Source organism: Ambystoma mexicanum, chromosome 3p (genome assembly GCF_040938575.1).
Source record: "Ambystoma mexicanum isolate Mex_15411 chromosome 3p, UKY_AmexF1_1, whole genome shotgun sequence".
NCBI classification, from domain to species: Eukaryota; Metazoa; Chordata; class Amphibia; order Caudata; family Ambystomatidae; genus Ambystoma; species Ambystoma mexicanum.
Window position 1 is genome coordinate 434675020 of NC_090925.1, and position 20724 is coordinate 434695743.

The 20724-nt window shown below is 45.0% G+C and overlaps 1 protein-coding gene across 1 annotated transcript in view; it reads right to left on the reverse strand.

Moving 5' to 3' along the window:
- CSTF1 (cleavage stimulation factor subunit 1) overlaps window positions 1-20724 on the reverse strand; it is a 272321-nt gene that overhangs the window by 80879 nt on the left and 170718 nt on the right. The window contains exons 4-5 of the mRNA XM_069651119.1: window positions 10173-10370; window positions 9363-9753 (exon numbers count right to left, since the gene is read on the reverse strand). Coding sequence (XP_069507220.1) covers window positions 9363-9753; window positions 10173-10370 — 589 coding nt within the window. The remainder of the gene's footprint in view (window positions 1-9362; window positions 9754-10172; window positions 10371-20724) is intronic.

A 20724-nucleotide genomic window follows, 5' to 3' on the forward strand; every position in this document is an offset into this window, starting at 1 on the left:
TGGGACATATCAATAAAGGGAAACCGCCTACATATCACAATAGAAATGCCGAAAATAACAGCCACCCCAAGAGATAAAAGTATTCTTATGCAAATCACCATTGACTAATATTAACTCGACGGAGCAACGTAACCTTACACAAAAGGACCGTACTCCCACTAACGCTACTAAAAATTCTCCAACACTCTGGGTACTAATCTTCAAACACTGAACAAATCACACACATCTCTGCTCCGAAGGGAAAAACAGAAAAGCACTGCAAACCACAGACACTCCATAACACCCCAAAAGAAACTAAGCCAATCACACAGAAATCACCCCATACACACATGCACCAAACACCAGGTCTACCAACTAAAAACAAACCAGCACATAGTGAATGTTTTTTCCGAACTGAAGCTACCACCAGCACTTCAAAGATCTCTTGCGCGTTTCCCTGTTAATCCCACTAAGCCTTCCCAACCCCCTTCCTTTTCAAATCCACCACAGCACCTGGAGACCATGAAGATGGCAGTGGTGCACAGTACAAATCACAACAACATAAAGAATGGCAATCAAAAAGGCATTGCAGTGCACCGGGATGAAGGTAAGATGTTCACTGCCACCGGTATGTTCTAGGATAAGCAAAGAAATGTCAAATGGAGACAAAGTGTACCGGTAGCACTCTACTGGCAGCGGCTTATACTGCAGTGCAAATAATAAAGGTCTAAAATGGAAGGCATTTCCTGCGCGTGGAGCCATAGGGCCTGGCCAGTGAAAGCCAGAGGAAATTAGAGAAGCAGACTAGTGAGGTAAAATGGCCTCACTCACTGCCAAAATCAACAAGGCTCCAAACAAAAAGCAGATATACAAGGAAAATCCATTGAAGTCAATGGGGAAAAGTTGCAAATAGAAAACCTTTCCCATCCCTTCGACAATGGGAGACACCAGTCTGAAGAGAGCCAAGAGCTTTACAGGGAGCTATACTTGGTATGACCGAACAAGAGTGGTGAGAGCCATATCCGATAAGGGAATTACAAAGAGAAAAAAGGCTATAATCTAGAGCCCACGGGTCTAAGCCTAGGATGAGAGCTAACAATATCAGACTGAGAAAAAACCATAAGCAGGGTGATACATGCTTGCTGGTAGGACAATGTTAAAGGATAGACCGGTGGCTAGACGGTGAGATCTAGTCAGACAATTAAGCTAAGCAGGGCTTGGGAGGGCCTATTTGCTGATTTAAGAGTGCCAAGAATAGAGAAAGGTGCATTAATCCTTCAACTGGGACTGTTAGACCCTTAAGTTTGGAAACCCTTGGGAAGATCAGTATTCCAATAGTAATATCCTGGAGAACCCTTTTGTTAATGCATCCCGATACATTTCATTTAGTTAACCTCATCATTTCTGCTTTGATTCCCCTTAACGATAGGCATTAAACATAGGCATTAAACAAATCCATCCAAGCAGACTTAATAAAAGGTGTTGAACTTTACTTTGGATTTATGTGTGATCCATTACCATGTTACAAGACACAACCGGCTGATACAAACTGTTGATGGGCAGAGCTCTTTCGCACACCAATTACCTCAGTATGCAGAACATCTCAGATAACACAAGCAGAACTGCGAGAGCTTCACTGAAGATCTGTGCGCACAGAGGCAGACCAAACAGCTAGCAGAAGAAGCAGAAGTTGCCCCGAAGAGACCCGCAGCAACACCAGTGAGTCAGAAGGAGACAACAAGCCATACTTTGCCAAATAAAAGTATATCTTGAAAGAAAAAGACTTTGCATGCTACATGGAGTGGAAATGTTTTATTACCCCAAACTTTCTTGAAAATGAACTGTGATAGATATTCCAGAGTTGATCCAGGGGAAAGGGATCCAACCCTGGTCAAAAGGATTACTGTGTATGACTTGAGTTTAACTTGATATGCATTTTGTTTTCAATTTAAGACAGCCAAACAAACCCGGCATACTTTGGTGGTGTATATTAGTGTGAGGGTCAGACACCTTTTGGACACTAGGACATTTTTCTTTAGCCTTAGGTTTGTTAGGCAGAGCCATCCTTATTAGGTTAGGGAAACATTGGAGTTTGTCATACCTCTTTTTATTTAAATAAAAAGGCAACTTATCCGAAAGTTATACCTATGTGTCCATTTCTGACCCCTCACAGTATATCCAGGAGACTCAAAGGATAATGGTTCATACATAATGAAAACAAGGTTATAGTTTTCACCCAGAGTGAGAGCTAGGTTTCCGGAATGCTATGTACTAGCCCCTCATAACTTATAGTTATCATCAAACTGCTTGGTGATGAAATGATACCCAAGAGCTGGTTTTAGCTCCTGCTCAACAAATATTCATTTTGATTTCTGGGATAAACGTTTGCTTTTTCCAGTTTAATAGACATGACAAAAGGCTTAACATTGAGATTTTCCACATCCATGCTGGTAAGTGAGAAAAACTAATAAGGACCACACACTGATCCATTTAAAAGAGAAACTAACTTTTTAGTAGGAAGACATTGCATTAGCGAATATAAAGCATTGGTCTATTGAACATAACATTTTTATTTGATCATGACCCGAAAAAGATTGTGTAAGAAAGAGGAAGGAAAAGGAAAAAGGAGACCAGTGTAGCCAATGGGGAAAATATGCCATGCCTAATGAGTATTCTGTTCTGTCTGGCAGACCTTTTAACACACTGTTTTAAGAAAACATTTTCTCAATCATACCGCACATCATTGTGCACTACAGAGGACCGAGCGTATCGGAAGCGGCCTCTTTCGGACCCGAGCAGTGAGGTGCAGCTTGATACGCCTTTCCTACGTGCAGAAGTGCTTTCCTCTGACTCCAGATGCTCAGGAGTGGAGAAGAGGAGCTCAGAGCCGCAGCTGAGCGTACCGTTGTGCCACGTGCTGTACGTACTGTGGTAATTGATTGTTCCTGCTCGGATCCGGCTTAGCCCACGGCACCCCATGGCCCCCCCCCAGGCCACCGGGGGGAAGTGGGGGTTGTGATGGTGAGTAAGGCCTGCACGGCTCACACAGTTCGTGAGCTGCTTGGCCCACGAGCTGAGAGTTAGGCAGCGCAGGGGTAAGTCTGACAGGCTGATAGCGGCTGTTACGCGCTGTTTGGTGAGCCTCTGTCGGATAATAGAGCATTAGAAATACCATACGCTCGCTCATATCTTGCCTGATAGCCGTCATAGCTGGCTGTGACAACGCAGCAGCGCAAATGGCAAGTGTAAAATCTCCCCTAACTTTTTTTGCGTGCCTTAAACATTGGGGATTTTGCCTGGGGAGAAGCGGAGGCATCTGGAGTTCGGGGGTGCCCGTAGTGCCAGCAAAAACCTGTTTAAGTAGCCTAATCAACTAGCCAGTCTTATCAACTTCGAAATGCTGGTGACCAGTCCCCTCCGGGGTGACAACACGCATCCAGGTTAGATGGGGAGAGAGTGTGGCATGCGTCAGTGATGTGGAGAGATCAGAGGCATCAGGAAGAAAAGGTGGTACGGAGGTTTGGAATACTAGCCCCCAGCTAGAAGCCTCTATTGCTGTGCAGCGGTCGATGGATAAGGAGATGCTGGATTGTGAGCCTCCCTTACAAGAGATTGTCGGCCCTTATCCAATAGACAGGATGGCGCAGACGCCAGAGGGCGAAATATGCGCCTCAGATCCAATACCAGTCACAACTCAACAAATAAATAAATTGGCTGAAAGAAGGTTGGAAGGCGCCCTATCCCTGAATACCGCTTAAAGATCCCATTGGGGCTTGAAGAAGCCCACAAACTGTTGCAGAGACAGCCCAAAGATGGAGAAAAAATGTTGGGCAAGGGAAAAACCAAAAACAAATAAAAATGAGACGAGCTGAGTTGTGCGATTTCAGTCTAAGGATAAAAGATCTGGCTGCTGGTGGGAGCGAGGCAATGGGGTGTTTGGGAAGTAGTCGGATGCTGATCTAGCAGCACATCGGACTAAAGAGCTCTCTGATATAACTGTAAAAATTGCCCGTCAAAACGGATTAGCCTGTCCAGTGTTTAAGATAAGCTGCTTATTCTAGATCAATCCTTGAAACAAGCAGACCTTATGGTGGAGCTACAAGCAGCCGATCTACTACCTATAGCTTCGCTCACAGGTGAAGGGAGGCGGGTTGTGGAGACTAATCCTGTTTGCCAACAAACAGATCTATGGGTGGAGGAGAGGAAAATGAATGGAGCAATGGAGCGTTCTAGTTTGGAATTGCCAGGTATAGATCATGAAGACTGCCATGAAAAAGAAAGCCATAAACCGGGGCTCGGTCGGTGAAACCCAAGAGTGCCAAGTTCTTGATGCGGAAAATACTATCTCTATTCCTTCATCAGTATCCTCCCATCAATGCTTGGATTTGGGAAAGAATAACTGGAATAGAGAAGGCCACTTTCGAACCGAGGACAAGTCATGATGGCTTTGTCATCAACATCTCTATTGCCCCTCACCAAGGTCTATGAGGCATTATCTACTAACATTCATATTGTTAGTTGTTGCAATAATTCTCTTGCAGTTGTGAACAGAATTTATCACTAATGATTGTCTTACAGTTTATTGTGCGCTAATTCTTCGCGTCTTCTTTCTTTATATTTGTCCTCGTTTTTAAAGTAATTGAATCCTAAATGTTAACTTTAGGATTGGATTATTCCCTTGATGTCCCCTTGATGTCCTCAAATAGAATATGTCCTGAGTATCTGCTTGATATCCTCGACACGTGTTTCCCCGTCTGTTTGTCTGACGGTTCTTCAGGAGGATTATTTTGCAATTTGTCGTGCTTTGAATTTATTAACTTTGCTTCGTTGTATATCCTTATTCCTTTTTGAATTAAATGTTCGATTGCTGTAAGTATTTTATCCTTATATGGGTATTTGATTAGGTAGATTCTTTTATGCGTCGGAAATCACTGTAACACGTGTTCTGTTGCGTCTGTGTTATAGTGTGTCTGAAAAAGAAAAGCCTGCGTCACTATTGTATTTACTTTAAAAATGCTCTGTAGTTAGAACTGTTGCCAGGCAAATAGCTCAAAACATGGTATTTGTCCTAGATTCATTTGACATTAGGTTTTTAAACTGACGTAGTTACAAAAAATGTCTCTCTTGAGTAAACCTTCCTATCTCACCGTTATCCTTATACGTTTGCTATGCTCTTATACATTTATCACTCCATTATGAATATGCTCTGGTGTTTACCTCATTGCTTCTATGGGGTGTCCATTATTCACGTCTCCATTTCTGAAATGTTTCCCTCGATTCCAATTGTATCGCAATGTTTCTGCATGGGAAATGTGATAAAAAACTATGCTTTAACTGTTGAAAGTTAATGGCTGTGTGCAGATATTTGGCATCAGCTTTTTGATATTGCACGATCACTATCAAATACTCGTGCGGTCCCGTTTGCTGACCGTTGATTTAAGGCGATTTCCGCGCTTCTCCGTGTGCTGGTCCGCTTCCGTTTCTTCCGTTTCCCTGCTTGTTATCGCGCTTCCATTGGTTTCATTGTCGTGACCGTGTTATGTGTCACGTGTCTCCAACGTTTGCGATCACGTGACGCTTGTTCGTAACGTGTGTGCATCTAAAGAAAAATGTTCGCTCTGGGCTACGAAGTGACTGACTATCAGGCGAGGATTGCAGGGAGGAAACGGTTCCGAAAAACAAAACACTATCTGTTGTAACTGTAGCTGTTGAAAAACAAGGAGAAAAGCCAAGACGACCCCGATTATGCCAGATGTAAAGTCCTCCACTTTCACAAAAAAAGATCTGACTCCACTGAAGTTTACTGTGGCGAATCAGGAAAAAAAAACAATTGCTGATGGGGCGACGTCAGAAGCCTCTAGATTGTAGGATAGATAATGGAACGGGCTGGCAGGGGTGCTTGAAACTGCAAAGGGGGAATAGAGTCAAGATTCTGTCGAGCCACAGCCATTCACAATTGCGTCTTGGAACACTAGAGGCTTTTGGGATCTATTTATGGAAAACTGCCACTGTCTAGAGAAATTTGACATACTCTGCTTTCAAGATGGTTAAGAGCGATGGCGCTTTGTGAAGAATGTTGCCTTCCTGAACCCTGCCCCAAAAGGGTCGACGGGACGTCTCTTCTCAGGGCCATTAACCCTTATTAAAATAGATTCAGGGTGGAATGTAACGAGCGTAGATTGTTCAAATCCCTATGTTCAGATTCTGGCTCTGTCGAAGTTGGGGGATGACCAAGAAATCCTGTTACTAGTAATTAACATATATTGGAGCATAAATATGTCGAGAGAAACTAAGCTAATAGAGCCAATAATGAGGGCTGTGGATGAAGCAATGCGGGAATGGGATGATGCTAGGATTGTTGTATGTGGAGATCTTAATTTGAGACTGCTCAATAAAGCTGGTTATCCAGTGAAAGAGGGAGAACAAAGTGAAAGCGCGTGTAAGTGGATGCATAGTATGAGATCAAGAGATATGCATATGCTCAATGCCTAAACGGTGGGCGACATTCCAGGGAGTTGTACGGAGAAATGTGGAGAACGGAAATCATGTATCTACTATTGCTTTGTGTCAGCAAATTTAAGAGAGAAGGTAGAGCGATTCAAAATGGTGCAACAGGATTCTAGTGATCATGACCCGTTGTCAATCTCTATATCTGAACGGGAATTGGGAAAATGCTTGGAGAAAATGGGGGAGGTTGAATTGGAACGGGGAAAGAATGCTTAAGGTTAAAACCGGTTGAGGTGACACAATAAGATGGTCGCTACAAGGCTTTGGTTAATGAGGATCTGACTGAAATTGAGTATTTGGGAATTTTGAAGGACTATGTGCAGAAAGGGGGTAATAAGGATAAGGGGGAATGGGTCCAGAAGCATGTGTACGATCAGGAATTGGTAAAAATTAGAAGATTGATGAGAATGTCCATTAACAAGATTTGGAGAGAACTGTAAGAGTGAAAGAATCCATAAAGCCAGGCAAAGATACCGAAATTGGCAAATTGCTTCCAAAATAACAAGAGCACAGAATGATGCTGAGCACATGCTCAAAGTAGTATGTGTAAAAAACTCCCGGAATCTCTGGGAGCTGAATAATGGAGGTACCTTCCGACCTGCTAATTGTATTTGCATGGTATCTGAAAAGGATTGGGTCTCCCATTATACTTCTCCATTTGAGGATCCATTTGAGGATCCTGGTTGGGGAATGAGCAATAGAGGAGAATCTGTCTCCTTTTGCATTTGATGAGATGGATGCCGTGATGATAGCAAATCTAAGCTCATCTCGGGCGACGGGCCTGATGGCCTCTCCAATCAAGAACTTAAAAGAAACAAAAGGAAAATGGGGAAAGTTTGCTCAGATCATGCAGAACAGGGAGACTGCAGCAACCTTGAGGGAGGCAAACATTGTCCCGATTTTCAAGAAAGGGGATAGGGCAGCGCCTAAAAATATCATCCCATTGCACTCCTGGACTCAGTGGGAAAACTTTTCGCTAGTCCTACTGAGGGACCTTAAAGCATGGCCAGAAAGGAGGTGTTTGCTAGACCCTAGACAAGCAGGGTTAGTCAAGGGGGTAGGTACCACCCTCAATCTCTTTATCATCAATATACTTAATGAGAGGGTACTAGAATCAAAATCCTACCTTATTTTAGCATTTGTGGATTTCGAACAGGTGATCGACGGGGTAATTAGGGAAAAACCTGCCCCGGCGACCTGGTAGAGGCCATGGAGGCCCTCTATACAGATACCTCAGTTATGATTCGACTATCAATTAAAAGTCACCTGTCAAAAAAAATTCCCACTCAGAGGCTTAAAACAGCGGTGTGCTCTGGCCCCCTTATTATTTTGCCTCTATATTACGACTTGGCCGAATCGCAAAAAGCTATGGATGTGCCATGGGTTTTATATGCAGACGATTTATTGCCCGATTCATGGAACGTTTTCCTATGGGATTGCGCCATTATAAAACACTTCCATGAATCAGGCCCTTAGTCTTTTTAGAACGGACGGCCATTGGCCTCCAGAGGAGGAGCGACGCATTTACCAACTTTTTGACACAAAACAGCATGAAGATTAACGTAGCAAAGTTCAAAATATTGACCATGAAGTCCACGTACAAAAGAAAAAAATAATAATACGACTAGGGGATTTAAGTGGAGAGTGGGGGAAAGCCCACTGGAAATAGTAATCCATGGTCCCTACCCCCTTGACAAACCCTGTTTTCATGCTATACCTGAGAGTAGTCATAAATAGGAGCATGAATGTAAAGGGTTGTTATATCCATCTAAGGTCCAGGCTGGTCTCTTTAACCAATCAGGGAATGGCCTTTCATCGAAGAGATAGTTTTCGATGATTACTATTATCCCCTTCTACAAGCAGAAGGTAGCACAAATTCTAATATATGGAGCAGAGGCTATCCTATAGTAATGAAACATTTGGGAAAAGCTGGAAGGTTGGTTCTGGCAGAGAGTATTGCAGCTTCCAAATGCTCTGCCTATGAGCCCAATCAGACAAGAATTGAAATTGCAATCTCTCAAATCCATGGTTTTATGGAAAACTCTAGCCTTATATAGGAAATGTGTCTGAACCATCATTGATCCCATTCGCAATTCTTGACTTCCAGAAAAAGGGCAGGATAGGCATAGAACACAGTGGAAGGTGAACGTCGAGAGGATCCTGGAACAGAGTGGGCTAGAAATAGGTGAGCTGGTTGCCAATCCGACTGAAGTAAAAAAGAAGTTGCCAGCTATGGATTGGATCAATACTGTAGAACAAAGGGGGCTAACCAAATCAAGACAGTCTTTGAATGCGGAAAAAAAGGCTTGAATTCCCTACCATTGTATCTGCAAATATTCCCCTCACCGATCCATTAGGATCTCCTCTTTAGATGCCGGCTGAATATTTTTAAAACCCGGGAGGTGCAATGGGCGAGGAAAGGGGATCCTAAATGTCCAATGCCGGTTTTGTAAGGCGAATGATTCCGTAGAAACTCTACTACATTTGGTAACCGCTTGTGAGTCATGTGAGAAGCACATTTCTGGAGGGGCATTTGGTTGTTGGTAGAACTCGGAGACAGCCTGAATGGTGGGAATGGGTTCTTTTGGGGGAAAAGACCAGTCTGGTGATTGCAGTGATGAAGATGGTCGAGTTTGTGTTAAACAAAGGGTAGGATTTAGAGGAGGAGTTTGTAAACAAGCCTTTGTAATACCAATTTGTGATTTAGAGTGTTGCATGAAAGTTGATTTTAATTGGAAATGATATTGTATGTTAAAGGTTTTAATTGTCTTGCTTTTTAAAATCAATAAAACATTTGAACAACATTTTTTTTAAATACCACACAACAAATACTGCACATCCAGAATACAACAATGCAGTATTTCTAACAAACATACCTGTGTACCTAACCAGCATTCGTCCAGTTGATATCTCCCACAGTTTAGCCACAGAATCTTTTCCACTTGACAGAATATATTTTGAATTCTTCGAAAAAATGGTCGAACAGACTTCAGCACCATCATGGGCTTTGTCGTACGTAGTTATACACCGATTTGAAACGCCATCCCATAGTTTGATGCTGCCATCCTTACTGCCCGTCACATACATGTTGGCAGTTGGATTGTAGTTAACTGCAGTTATGGCATCTTTGTGTTGGTCATTAGGATTGCAAGAAACAAAACACTGGAAAGTATTGATATCATAAAGCCTCAGCGTGGGATGCTGGGTCCCAACAATTATAAAATCACCAGACGGATGAAAAGAAATGGCACGAATCATTTCAGCCTCCTGTTAAAACACAAATGAAAGATGCATTAGCTATCGCAGTACATTGTCCCATGGGGACCACACAAAGCAACACTGAACTTTACCATCAAACTATTGCTAGCTGAAAACAAAGACTTAATAACCAGCACATACCGTACATAATGAGCCATGGTGCTCATGCTGTAATTTTGCAAAGATTCTGTAAAATGCTTTGTCATTAAACTAGAATAGTTAAACACCTTGCTACACTGCTATTATGCAGGGTTTCTGAACAAATCAGGAAGAAGAAACTTATGTTTCAATGAAGTCTGAAAGCCCAATGATTCAACCCAAAGCATCCAGACTATGGAGGACTTTCAGCTAATGATAAAGTCCCAGAAGTAACAATGTGCAGTGGTGATGCCTGTGTAATGCTTGCATTATTCAGCACAGTTACTCACCTGTATATACTTGAAGGCTCTTTTTGCAGATGGCTTTGAATAATCAAATAACTTCATTGTGAAATCCTTGGAACCGGATGCCAATACTTGCTCTGAGGGGTGGAAGGCAAGACAGGTTACTTCATCCACATGATCATACAATGTCCGTATAACAGGATGATTCTCCATGTTCTGCTGTGCAGTCTCATTCATCATAACCTGTGAAGACACAATCCAGTAATATGACTTCACATAAGTTCTCTCGGGGTAAAATCATGTTTTCAAACGTTCAAATGATAACCATGAAAAAAGGAGAAAAACAATGGTTGGCCATTTTTTAGATCAAATCCAAATAAAACAAATGCCACTTTCCTGAAAACATAAAAAAGATCTGCTAGCTGTTTCTGAAAGCTGATACCAGTATACACATTTCTTCAGTATAAGCAGTGTGCCGATAAGGATTTCATTAAGCTAAAAAATCCTCCACCTAGTCAAGAAAATATGTTCATGCAATCCCCCATCCCCAGGTCATGCAATCAGGCGGAAGGAGTCAAATAGGATTTTCTGGTAAGTAGCCCCAACAACTCTCTGGAACTCTTGAGCACAGCTCAAGGCCACCATTCCTCTACAACATGACTTAACTTACTATCACCACGGAGGGGCATGGCTTGGCGGCCATGCGGTAGACAGCAGGGCTTCGGAGCTCCCCGATGATTCCGATTGCAACTTCGACAAACTGGCGATATAGCCATTGAAGACTTGCGAAAACACAACAGAAGGGTGCTTAAAGGTCCAAAGTAATGCTGGGAAGTCTTGGGGAAAATCAGAGCGGGGAACAAGTATAAGAAGACTGGAGAAGATCCTCCCCCATGGACACCAAAATGGCAGACGCACACAACGCGGTCCGCTAGAAGACCCCCGTGCTGAGAGGGCTCTGAGGACGGCCAGACAGCAAACACGACACGCAGCAGCTTGCCTAGTCGGCGCAGCCACGCCACAGGCTGCACCCAAATAACTAGCTCGAAGCAGGAGAAGCAGAGACAGCACCTCGAGGAGAGCCGACGCGCCCAGAGGTCACGGGTGGCATGGAACGCCGGAGAGGGCCTGAACAAGTAAGTGCATAGGCCCCCGCAGAATCTGGGACCGAGGCGGGTGTCTGCGCAGTGTCCAGACACTGAACTGCAAGAGCGGAAGATGCCTCACCGTTGCCGATAGCCCCTTGGGTTGCCCCCCCCCAGGGTAGAAGCGAGGAGGACCTCCCACCCCCCTGGCGGGGCCAACGGCACAATGAAGCGCCACTAGCAAACAACGCAGCAGCAATCCCTCGCCCCCTCCCCGGGGGTGGAGGTGAAGCAGTGCCCTCTGGGCCACACCAAATATCAGGACAGCGACGCCTACTCCACACAGCGGGACTAGGGAGCTTCACCCCCGTCGGCCTACAGCAAGACAGTGCAGACACCCACAGGAAGGACGAGCTGAGCACAAGGGCCGCAACACCGAGAGGGTGGACGTGGACTGGAGAGGCCCAGGCGGGTCACGCTGACCCCTGTGAAGTTGAGCGGCAATTTGGCGAATGGCGAACGAGGGTGACAGGGTCCGAGCCCAGCTGAAGGGGGACACAGCAATGAGTACATACCAGGTGCATATTGCTACGTGGGAGGCCGCAGTCCACTCCAGCATTACCCCGATTCAGACACTGATCAAGGCTTACTGAGTTGAGCCCACATCAGACCACTAGGGCGGTACAGTGCCCCCTGGCCCGCATGGGGTCTGCAAAGACGCCATTTGGAGGTGCCGGACATTTCCACCAGCCAGCTCAGCCAAGGACGGAGTACAGCAACTAAGGGGGAGCCGGATACTACCACCAGCTTGCAGGAAAGGTACACCGCATTGAGCGCCCAGGGGCACAGACCTGATCCCTACCACAATACGGGGCGACGTGGAGAGGGTAATCCACACAATACGACAAATATAGCAAGGCCCATAGTACAGCAAAGGCCTACAACCTAGTGCCACCGGATGACCTGGCCAAGATTAAGAGAGGTTGCCCGTCTCTAAAGATCAGTAGCTCCAACAATAGAACAAGTGCCCATACAAAGCTGAACTACACAAGCAAGGTGCATGCAACCTAGAAAGCAGAGGAGGCTGACCGGGCGACAAAGAAGAAGCCAATTTCTCAACTACTGTTGGAATAAGCACCAACAAGCAACAACATAAGAAACCCGATATGTGGGAGGGAGCAATCCATTACCCCCCGGAGCTCAACTGAAGAGCAGCTGCACTCCCTGGCACAGCAGATAAAGGACAAGGGTATCCCCTGCACACATCCCAAAGGATACAGCTCACAGAACGGCTGAGGAAAGGACACATGCCACTGTGGGACACTGCTAAATACGAAGAGATCCGAATTGCCACCAGATATTCAGAGGGGGGATGCCTTCAGATGCCATGTGATAACGCCACCTGTGTTAAGGGGCAGCGCTCCTTGGTGTTACGAGGACAGTGTCTTGCATAACACCGCGGAAGAGGAATGGCAGGCAAATCAAAAGGTAGTAGAGGCAAACAAACCAGCATGAAATCCTTTACCAAAAAACGCGATAATAGCCAACCCACCTCGTCAGACATACACGGCAAGGAGAAGGCCAAGGTGATGGCCCTACACTGGAGGCTATATCAGCCCTGAAGGAGTTCATGGAGAACAAGTTGGACGCGGTTATGGTGGACATTAGCCTCCTTCGGCAGGAGGAAAGGCCCCTGGCGGACCGAGTGGGCACAGCGTAACAACAAGTGCAGACCAATACCACAGATATTGCCTCCACCCAGTCCCAGATGTCGGACGTATTACAACGGATAAAAATCCTAGAGCATAGAGCGGAGGATGCAGAAAGGAGAGCTAAAAGAAATAATGTCCGGATTGTTGGACTGCCAGAGAGCGAGTAAGCAGAGACCCACCACGAACTATGTTGAAAACGTGCTGCTGCGGCAGGTGATCGGGGCAGGAGTGCTGTCCCAAGGCATTGTGGTGGAGAGAGCACAGAGCTCTCACTAGGAAACCCCAACCAGGTGCCACCCCCCACCTCGATCCAAGAATGGATGGACCAACAGGGCATCCCTTAACTGAGACCCAGCAACGGAAAGAAAGTCAAGACGGGATGATATGACTTAAGCCAGCTGTAACAACCAAGGAGCCTTGAGCTGTGGTGCTGCCGCAGAAAACTACAGGACACAATACCCCACAGAGTTTTGCAATTTCAGATGCCCGTTCTAAGGCACCACTTGGGGAGGGCAGCACAAGAGAAGCAGGCGGCCGAGCATGGGGTGGGTGGCTGGGCATTTGTTCATGGTTCACGTTTTTTGTTTAGACCAACGCACAAGGGGAGCGCATTTTCTATGGATAAGACACTATGGCTGCACAAGGAACAAATGGAGAACAGGGGTAACGAGAAGTAGCCTGCACATCACGTCACCCAGCAACCGGGACTCTGCACAAGCCATATGGCATGAGAAGGGCATAGACACCGTAGGGTCGGCTACAGCGGCGAGAGCGATGCTCAACACAAACTCAAGAGTCCAGGACATGGACAAGAAAGCCAAAACAGGCCCGTGGGAGCAGAAGGGCCCAGATGAGCCATGGTGGAATTAACTCTGAAGAACTTACAATGTTCTGGAACTTACAACCTGGAACGTCTGGGGCCTATGTTAAAAGGTTGAGGGTCCACACCTGGCTCAACAAATCAAGAGTCAAAATTGCGATGATCCAGGAAACCTACTTGATGAGACACAAACAGTTCAAGATAGCGGCCAAGTGGGGCGGACAAATGTTCAGCTCAACCTATTCCATCTATGCCAGAGGGGTGCTTACATGGATAGCCCCGGGGGTCCCATTAAAGCTGTTAAGGGAAGAACAAGACATGGAGGGTAGGTGGGCGCTGGTGCACGGGATGCTTGAAAATAAGGAGGTGTGTCTGGTTAACACATACGCCCCGAAACAAGATGCAACAACGTTCTTTCAGACACTTGCACCACGGCTGGCCCCAGAGAGGCCGCATTAATTTGGGCTGGAGACGTCAACTGTGCATTAGATTCATGCCTAGATGGATCGGACGACAAGTACAACAAACCATTTTGGAACTAAAGTTGGAAGACGTCTAGAGGAACCTGCACGCAGATGAGAGGGAATAGTCCTCTTATAGCGCCCCACACGGTACGTTCACACGCATAGATTACCTCTTTACTGGCACCGAGACACTTGGGGAATTCGCTAGAGCGCATCACAGAGCAAGAACACTTTGGGCGCAAACCCTGATAACAGCAACACAGGCATACACAGATAGCAGGTGCCCTATACCAACTTGGAGACTGAGAGCGGAGACACTACTAGAGGGGGAGGTCCAAGGGAACGTGCAGGATACAATAGAAGATTACTTCCAACTCAACACAGGTAGTGTAGACAGGCCGGCAAAAGTGTGGGATGCCTTCAAAGTGGAAGTTGGAGGTGCATCAATCGGGAAGGCGAGGAGCCACCCAAACTGAAATCCCTCAGGATACACTGCAATGCAATCTGGGAGAAACTGGGGAATCTGAACTATGATAAGTATACGCAAAGGTTACATGCAGAAGGGGATAAACCAGGGAGGCCCTTAGCCTGGCTTACTAAACAGGAAGTTTAGTAAGTCCAGATTAATGCGATCAAAAATAACGTCGGGGAAGAGGCAAGGACCCAGGAAGGTATAAACCAAGTGTTCTCACAATTCTATGAGACACTATACTCGAGAACTTGGACATAGCAGACCTCCTTGAACAAATCGACCTCCCAAAGTTAGATGAAGAACAAGTACAGATGCTTGGGGCCCCCCTAACGGTAGAAGAATTAGAGGCAGTAATAGACAGCCTCCAGACGTCCAAGACCACGGGACCTGACAGACTACCCAGAGTTTTTTTAATAGCATATAAGACCACTCTAGCTGCCAAATTACTGGACGTATATACTGAAGCATTTGGAAGTGGGCCAACTGCCAGACAGCATGCGGGAAACCCTCATAATACCCATCCTGAAACCGGGCAAAACCACCCCTCCTCCCCCCCACCAACAATCCAGCTAAGTACAGCCACATCGCATTGATAAATCTGGACTGCAAGATACTAACGACAGCCCTAGTAAATAGACTCAGTCATACACGAGCTGGTCCATCCGGATCAAACGGCTATGTCCCGGGGAGTAACACCAAGTGGAACCTGTAGAGGCTGCACCACGTGGTGGACAAAACCAATGACAGGGTGAATGCTTAATAGCATCTTTAGACGCAGTTAAGGCCTTTGACTCTGAATTGGCTACGCAGGGTGTTGACCCACTTCGGTATGGGCGAGGGCTTCATTGGATGGATTATGCTACTGTACAAGGACCATAAGGCCAGAGTTAAAACGGGGAGGTATATCTCGGGCGTGGAGGATATACAAGGGCATGAAACAGGGCTGCCGACTATCCCCAATTCTCTATATACTGCCTTTGGAGCCCCTGGCGGCATTACTGCATGCAGACACAGGGATACGCATTCACAATTCTCACACCTTATATGTCTGTACGCAGACGACATGCTTTTATCTATCGCAAACCCTCGCAAAAACCTCCCCGTCCTGCTAGAAGCAAGAGGCGCGTATGCCAAACTATCAGGTATTGCCATCAAAGCAAAATCCATCATATACCCCCTTGCAGAACTCAGACACATTCCTATAGAGCAGTTACCACACCTGGGTATTATGTGGGCACAACATAATTTCTGATATTTGGGTAGAGACATACATCATAACCCGTTATACACACACAGATGACCCTAGAAAAGACAACGAAGTCCATGGAGTTCTGGAGAACATTGCCGTTGTGGATGATAGGAAGAGCAGCCCTGCTAAAAATGACGGGCCTCCCCCCGCCTGCTATATTATTTTACTAACATATCCTATTACAACATACCTGCTACAATCTTTAAGAAACGGAACACGACAGTATGTGGATTCCTGTGGGGGGCAGGACGCAACAGATTGGCTATCCACGCCCTACAAAAGGGACTACCTTTCCGGGAGTATCAACGTGCCGGACTATGAAAGATGCTACTTGGTAGGGCAACTGCAATTTGTGGTCCGATGGTTAGGGGGATAAAGAATCCATAGACTCACTCTTATTCCAGCCAGAACTTCAGAACTGCTACTTGCGAGAACTCCTTTGGATGGGAAAATCCTGGGCCAAAGGCCTGCCTGCCCTACTCACTTTAGGGCTAACACTATGGAAGATGGCGTGCAAGATTCAAGGAATCCCAGACCCATGCTCCCCGCAGATTACTTTGGCAGGGCTCGCAGACACTAGACCAACAGCTCTGGCTGTATACTCGAGGAATGCAAGATTTAAACAGACGCAGTTACTCACAGAGCGTACCTCACCCCAAAAAAACTAACCAAATGGGGAACAGTCACCCAGACCTGCCAAAGGTGTGCCGTGGAAAATGCAGAAATGCTCCACATGTTCTATGGGTGCACAGTGATACAAACATTTTGGAAACACATTAAAGCAAGGGCAGCTGCAGGTCGGGTGCAAATGCAGCAATGGACACTGGAAAGCTACTTGTTGGGCCTATTTCCAAGGGGTGGCACACAAAGCATGCACATAGCCAAGATAAAGGATTTCATGTGAATTTTGGCGAAACACTGGATCGCCATGGTGGCATGGAAGACTGACACGGCACCTAGAATAGAGGCATGGTGGGCCGACCTGAACAGATGGTCGTATGGACCAGCATAGTGCAGAGAGGGCCCGGAGAATGCAGCGATATGCTGGGATCCAAAGAAAGCAGCAATCTTGAGCACCCGGATGGGTCGGAAAGCATGGTTGCAAACCTGGAAGATTTAGAGGAAAGCCCCAACACAAACTTATAACCAGCTGTGGGTGACTTTCGAAGATTGGTTCATGGGATTGGGCATAGAGACATACAGCAAGATCGAAGGCCCGAGAATGGTCCACACAGAGAAGGCCAAGCGCCAAGATTACTGCGATTGTGAGAGACTCCCGACAAGTAGGGCCTTTCTATGTTTTGTTATAGTGTTTGTTCTGTTATTGTTTATGTTATAAAATTCGATATATATATATACATACACACACACTTACTCAGCACTACTGCATTGACACCCATTCCAAGACAGATACTCAAGTGGGACAAGCGGTTCTAAGACATTTATTTGCTCATGACCCTTCTCAAATCCCACCTCCTAACACTGCTCGCTAATCTATGCACAGCATGTGATCTAAGCAGATTCCACAAGCCTCAGAAGGGATACATTACTCACCGTAATCGTATTTCTGATGCTTGTATCTGCTTAGATTCACATGCGACCCACCCTTCCTCCCCTCTGAGAGAAGGCGCATGGATGCTTGTAGTCTTGGATCATCTGTACTCACGCTACTCCTCATGCTACCTCATGTCAGAAAAAATACAATCCGAGGGTCCTAGACGTGCGAGGGATCATGGGTACAGGGGACGTCACGCAAAGCTCCAAAATTCTGGATGTAAACGAAAAAAGCACGCCGTGTATATAATACGGATACCTTTAATGTTCAACAAGAAAAAATATACTTGTACACACAACTATGTGGTACAAAAATGCAACAAAACACAGACAAATGGAGACAGGACGCCATGGAATGCGACCTGCAAACAAAGCGTTTCGCGCTACACCGAGCGCTTGATCACGTATGGGGAAAGAAAAAAAGACTGGTTAAAATGCACACAGTGGAAAACAGTCCTATTACTCTGTTAGTTACAATGACAAGTCATAGCTGAGGATAGAAAAGCAGGCGGCCATGATGGAAAGGGGCAACAGTGCATGACATAATATAGTTGAATGCATAAGCGAGCTAAACATAGCCAGTGTTGAAAATCAGCACAGCACAAATAATAAAAATAACAGACTAAACGCATAGTGCACAATGATGGTCGAATTCTGCATGGAGTTAGAAATCAACGACCCCCACGTATATTCTGATGTGCAGATGTAAGTGCGTAGTCTTTGGATATAGCTGGTCTAATGCTCGAAATTACAACATTGCATAAATACAACTGAACATGCACATAATGAAATATAGAATCTCTAGTTGGCAACCAGGACAGAATAATACATGGTGGGTGAAAGTTAGATACTAAAAAAAACATCCCATCTCATGCACGGCATATCCATAATCATAGAGTTGTACAAAATATATGACTGGTGCCAACAACCATAATAAAACCTTTGTTTTTAAAAAGGAAACATAATGCTAAAATGCAAGTGCATGGATGACAGTAAGCTAATTATCATGGAGAGTAATACAGTACTAAAACCAACATGCAGCAAACAGCAAATCCCAAATATAGCATTGCTAAAATTAACATATATAAACAGTTGTAGCACAAGATTAAAAACCGTATATATAGATAATAAAAATCCAATCCATAATCATTTAGAGAAGCCAAGATTTGAATGCCCAGCAACCTCAAAAGACCATCCAGCCTCGGCTTCTGACACATACAGAGGTGGACGTTATTGTGTTATATGGTAAAGGCAAGTGTTATGTGTTGTATAAAGTGCAAGTACAGGTAATATTACAAATAAAGTGCATATATAGCAAGACAACAATGTGTCTATCAAGCCTCATGGTGGCAAAGCCACACTAAAGTGCGGGTGCAAAAGCAGCAAGAACAGGTAATATTCCCAATATAGCAGCAAGTAAAGGGCGAGTGCAAAAGCAGCAAGAACAGGTAATATTCCCAATATAGCAGCAAGACACCAAAGTGTCCATCAAGCCTCATGGTGGCGAGGCCACACTAAAGTGCAAGTGAAAAAGCAGCAAGGACAATCCTAATTGGTAATATAGGATGCACACAATAACACTAAGCCAATGATAACATTAGATGAATCAATTGATAAATGGGCAAAGCCAACTGCAAAGAGAAGAAACAACACAATAAACATACACCACCAGAGAAAGGAGAGATACAAAAGACCACAGATAAACCCCAAAGTAGGACCACAATTATGTGCAAAAACAATCCCCAGGAATTGCAGAGTGCATGGCCAAATCAAAATTAGAAACAGCAAATATTTAAACAGATGAAAGAAAATTTAAACAAAACATCCCAAAACTAAAGAAACTAGAGAGAAACAAGAAATGAAAGTCCAACGGGACATGCAGATCAAGACAATAAGGAACAAGAAACAACAGAGAAAGGAGACAATTCAAGAGTGGTAAAAGAACGCCAAGGATGCAGGGCCTAAGTGCCCAGGAAAGTGTATAACTCCTCATCTATATTGTGACCCCTTGGGTACTTGGTGTCGAAATCCAGAATAAATCTAGTTTCTAGCTGTCTCAATTTCAAGACCCGGTCACCACCCCTGGGATGAGCAGGCACATGCGCCACTGCAAAAAAGGTTAGCAGTTTAAAATCATTCTGGTGTTCTAGTTTAAAATGCTTGGCCATTGGATACGCCGGATCAGAGTTCTTAATGGCTCTCACATGTTGCAAAATTCTCAACTTCAATTTGCATGTGGTGCTCCCGACATACCATCTCATGCACGGGCATGAGAGCACATATACAGCAAAGGTGGTATCACAGTTGATCGAGAATTTTATCTTCTGCTGGATTTTAGTCACTGGATGTATAAATGATTTCTGTGCAGTGGCATGTGCACAAACTTCGCACTTCATGCATTTTGTAAACCCAAAGGTGGAGACAGGGAGCCAAGTCGTAGATGCCAAATTTTTGCCACCTGGCGATAAAAAACTGGACACTAGTTTATCTCTCAGGGAGGGCACACGTTGGTATGTAGGGGTAGGACTATTAGCCAGAATAGTCCTAAGATCATTGTCTAGAGTGAGCACATACCAATGTTTCTCAATGATTTTCCGAATGTTATTTGAGGCAGTATCAAACGTAATGATAAATCTCGGGTCATCATTGATTTTGGCTATGGTGTCATACAGCAATTTGTCTCTGGACATTTCACATGCTCGGATATATGCCATTTCAATGTTTTTCTTATTATATCCTTGTCTCACAAAGTTAACAGCTGTCAGTGCACAGTGGTCATCAAAATACGTAATATTGGTACAGTTACGGCGGTACCGGATAAATTCACCATATGGAATAGATTTCTTACATGCCGGAGGATGGCAACTATTGGCATGAAGTGGCAAACCGGTATTGGTAGGTTTTTTTGTGGAGTGCCGTATATAAACCTGTACTGTCCAGTATGACAATGACGTCTAAATAGACAATCTCAGAATAGCTGTGACATTCAGTAAAGCAAAGGTTGACCTTGTTGTTGTTAATCCTTTTGACAAAAGATAACCACTCAATTTCTGAACCCTTCCAAATGACAAACACATCATCAATGTACCGCCACCAAGAAACAATCTGTGTTGGAAAACAAGATGAAAGCAAGTCAGAAAGAAACGTAGCTTCCCACCACCCCATCGTAAGGTTAGCATAAGATGGTGCAAAGGTACTTCCCATGGCAGTCCCTCTGACCTGCCGATAAAAGACCCTTCAA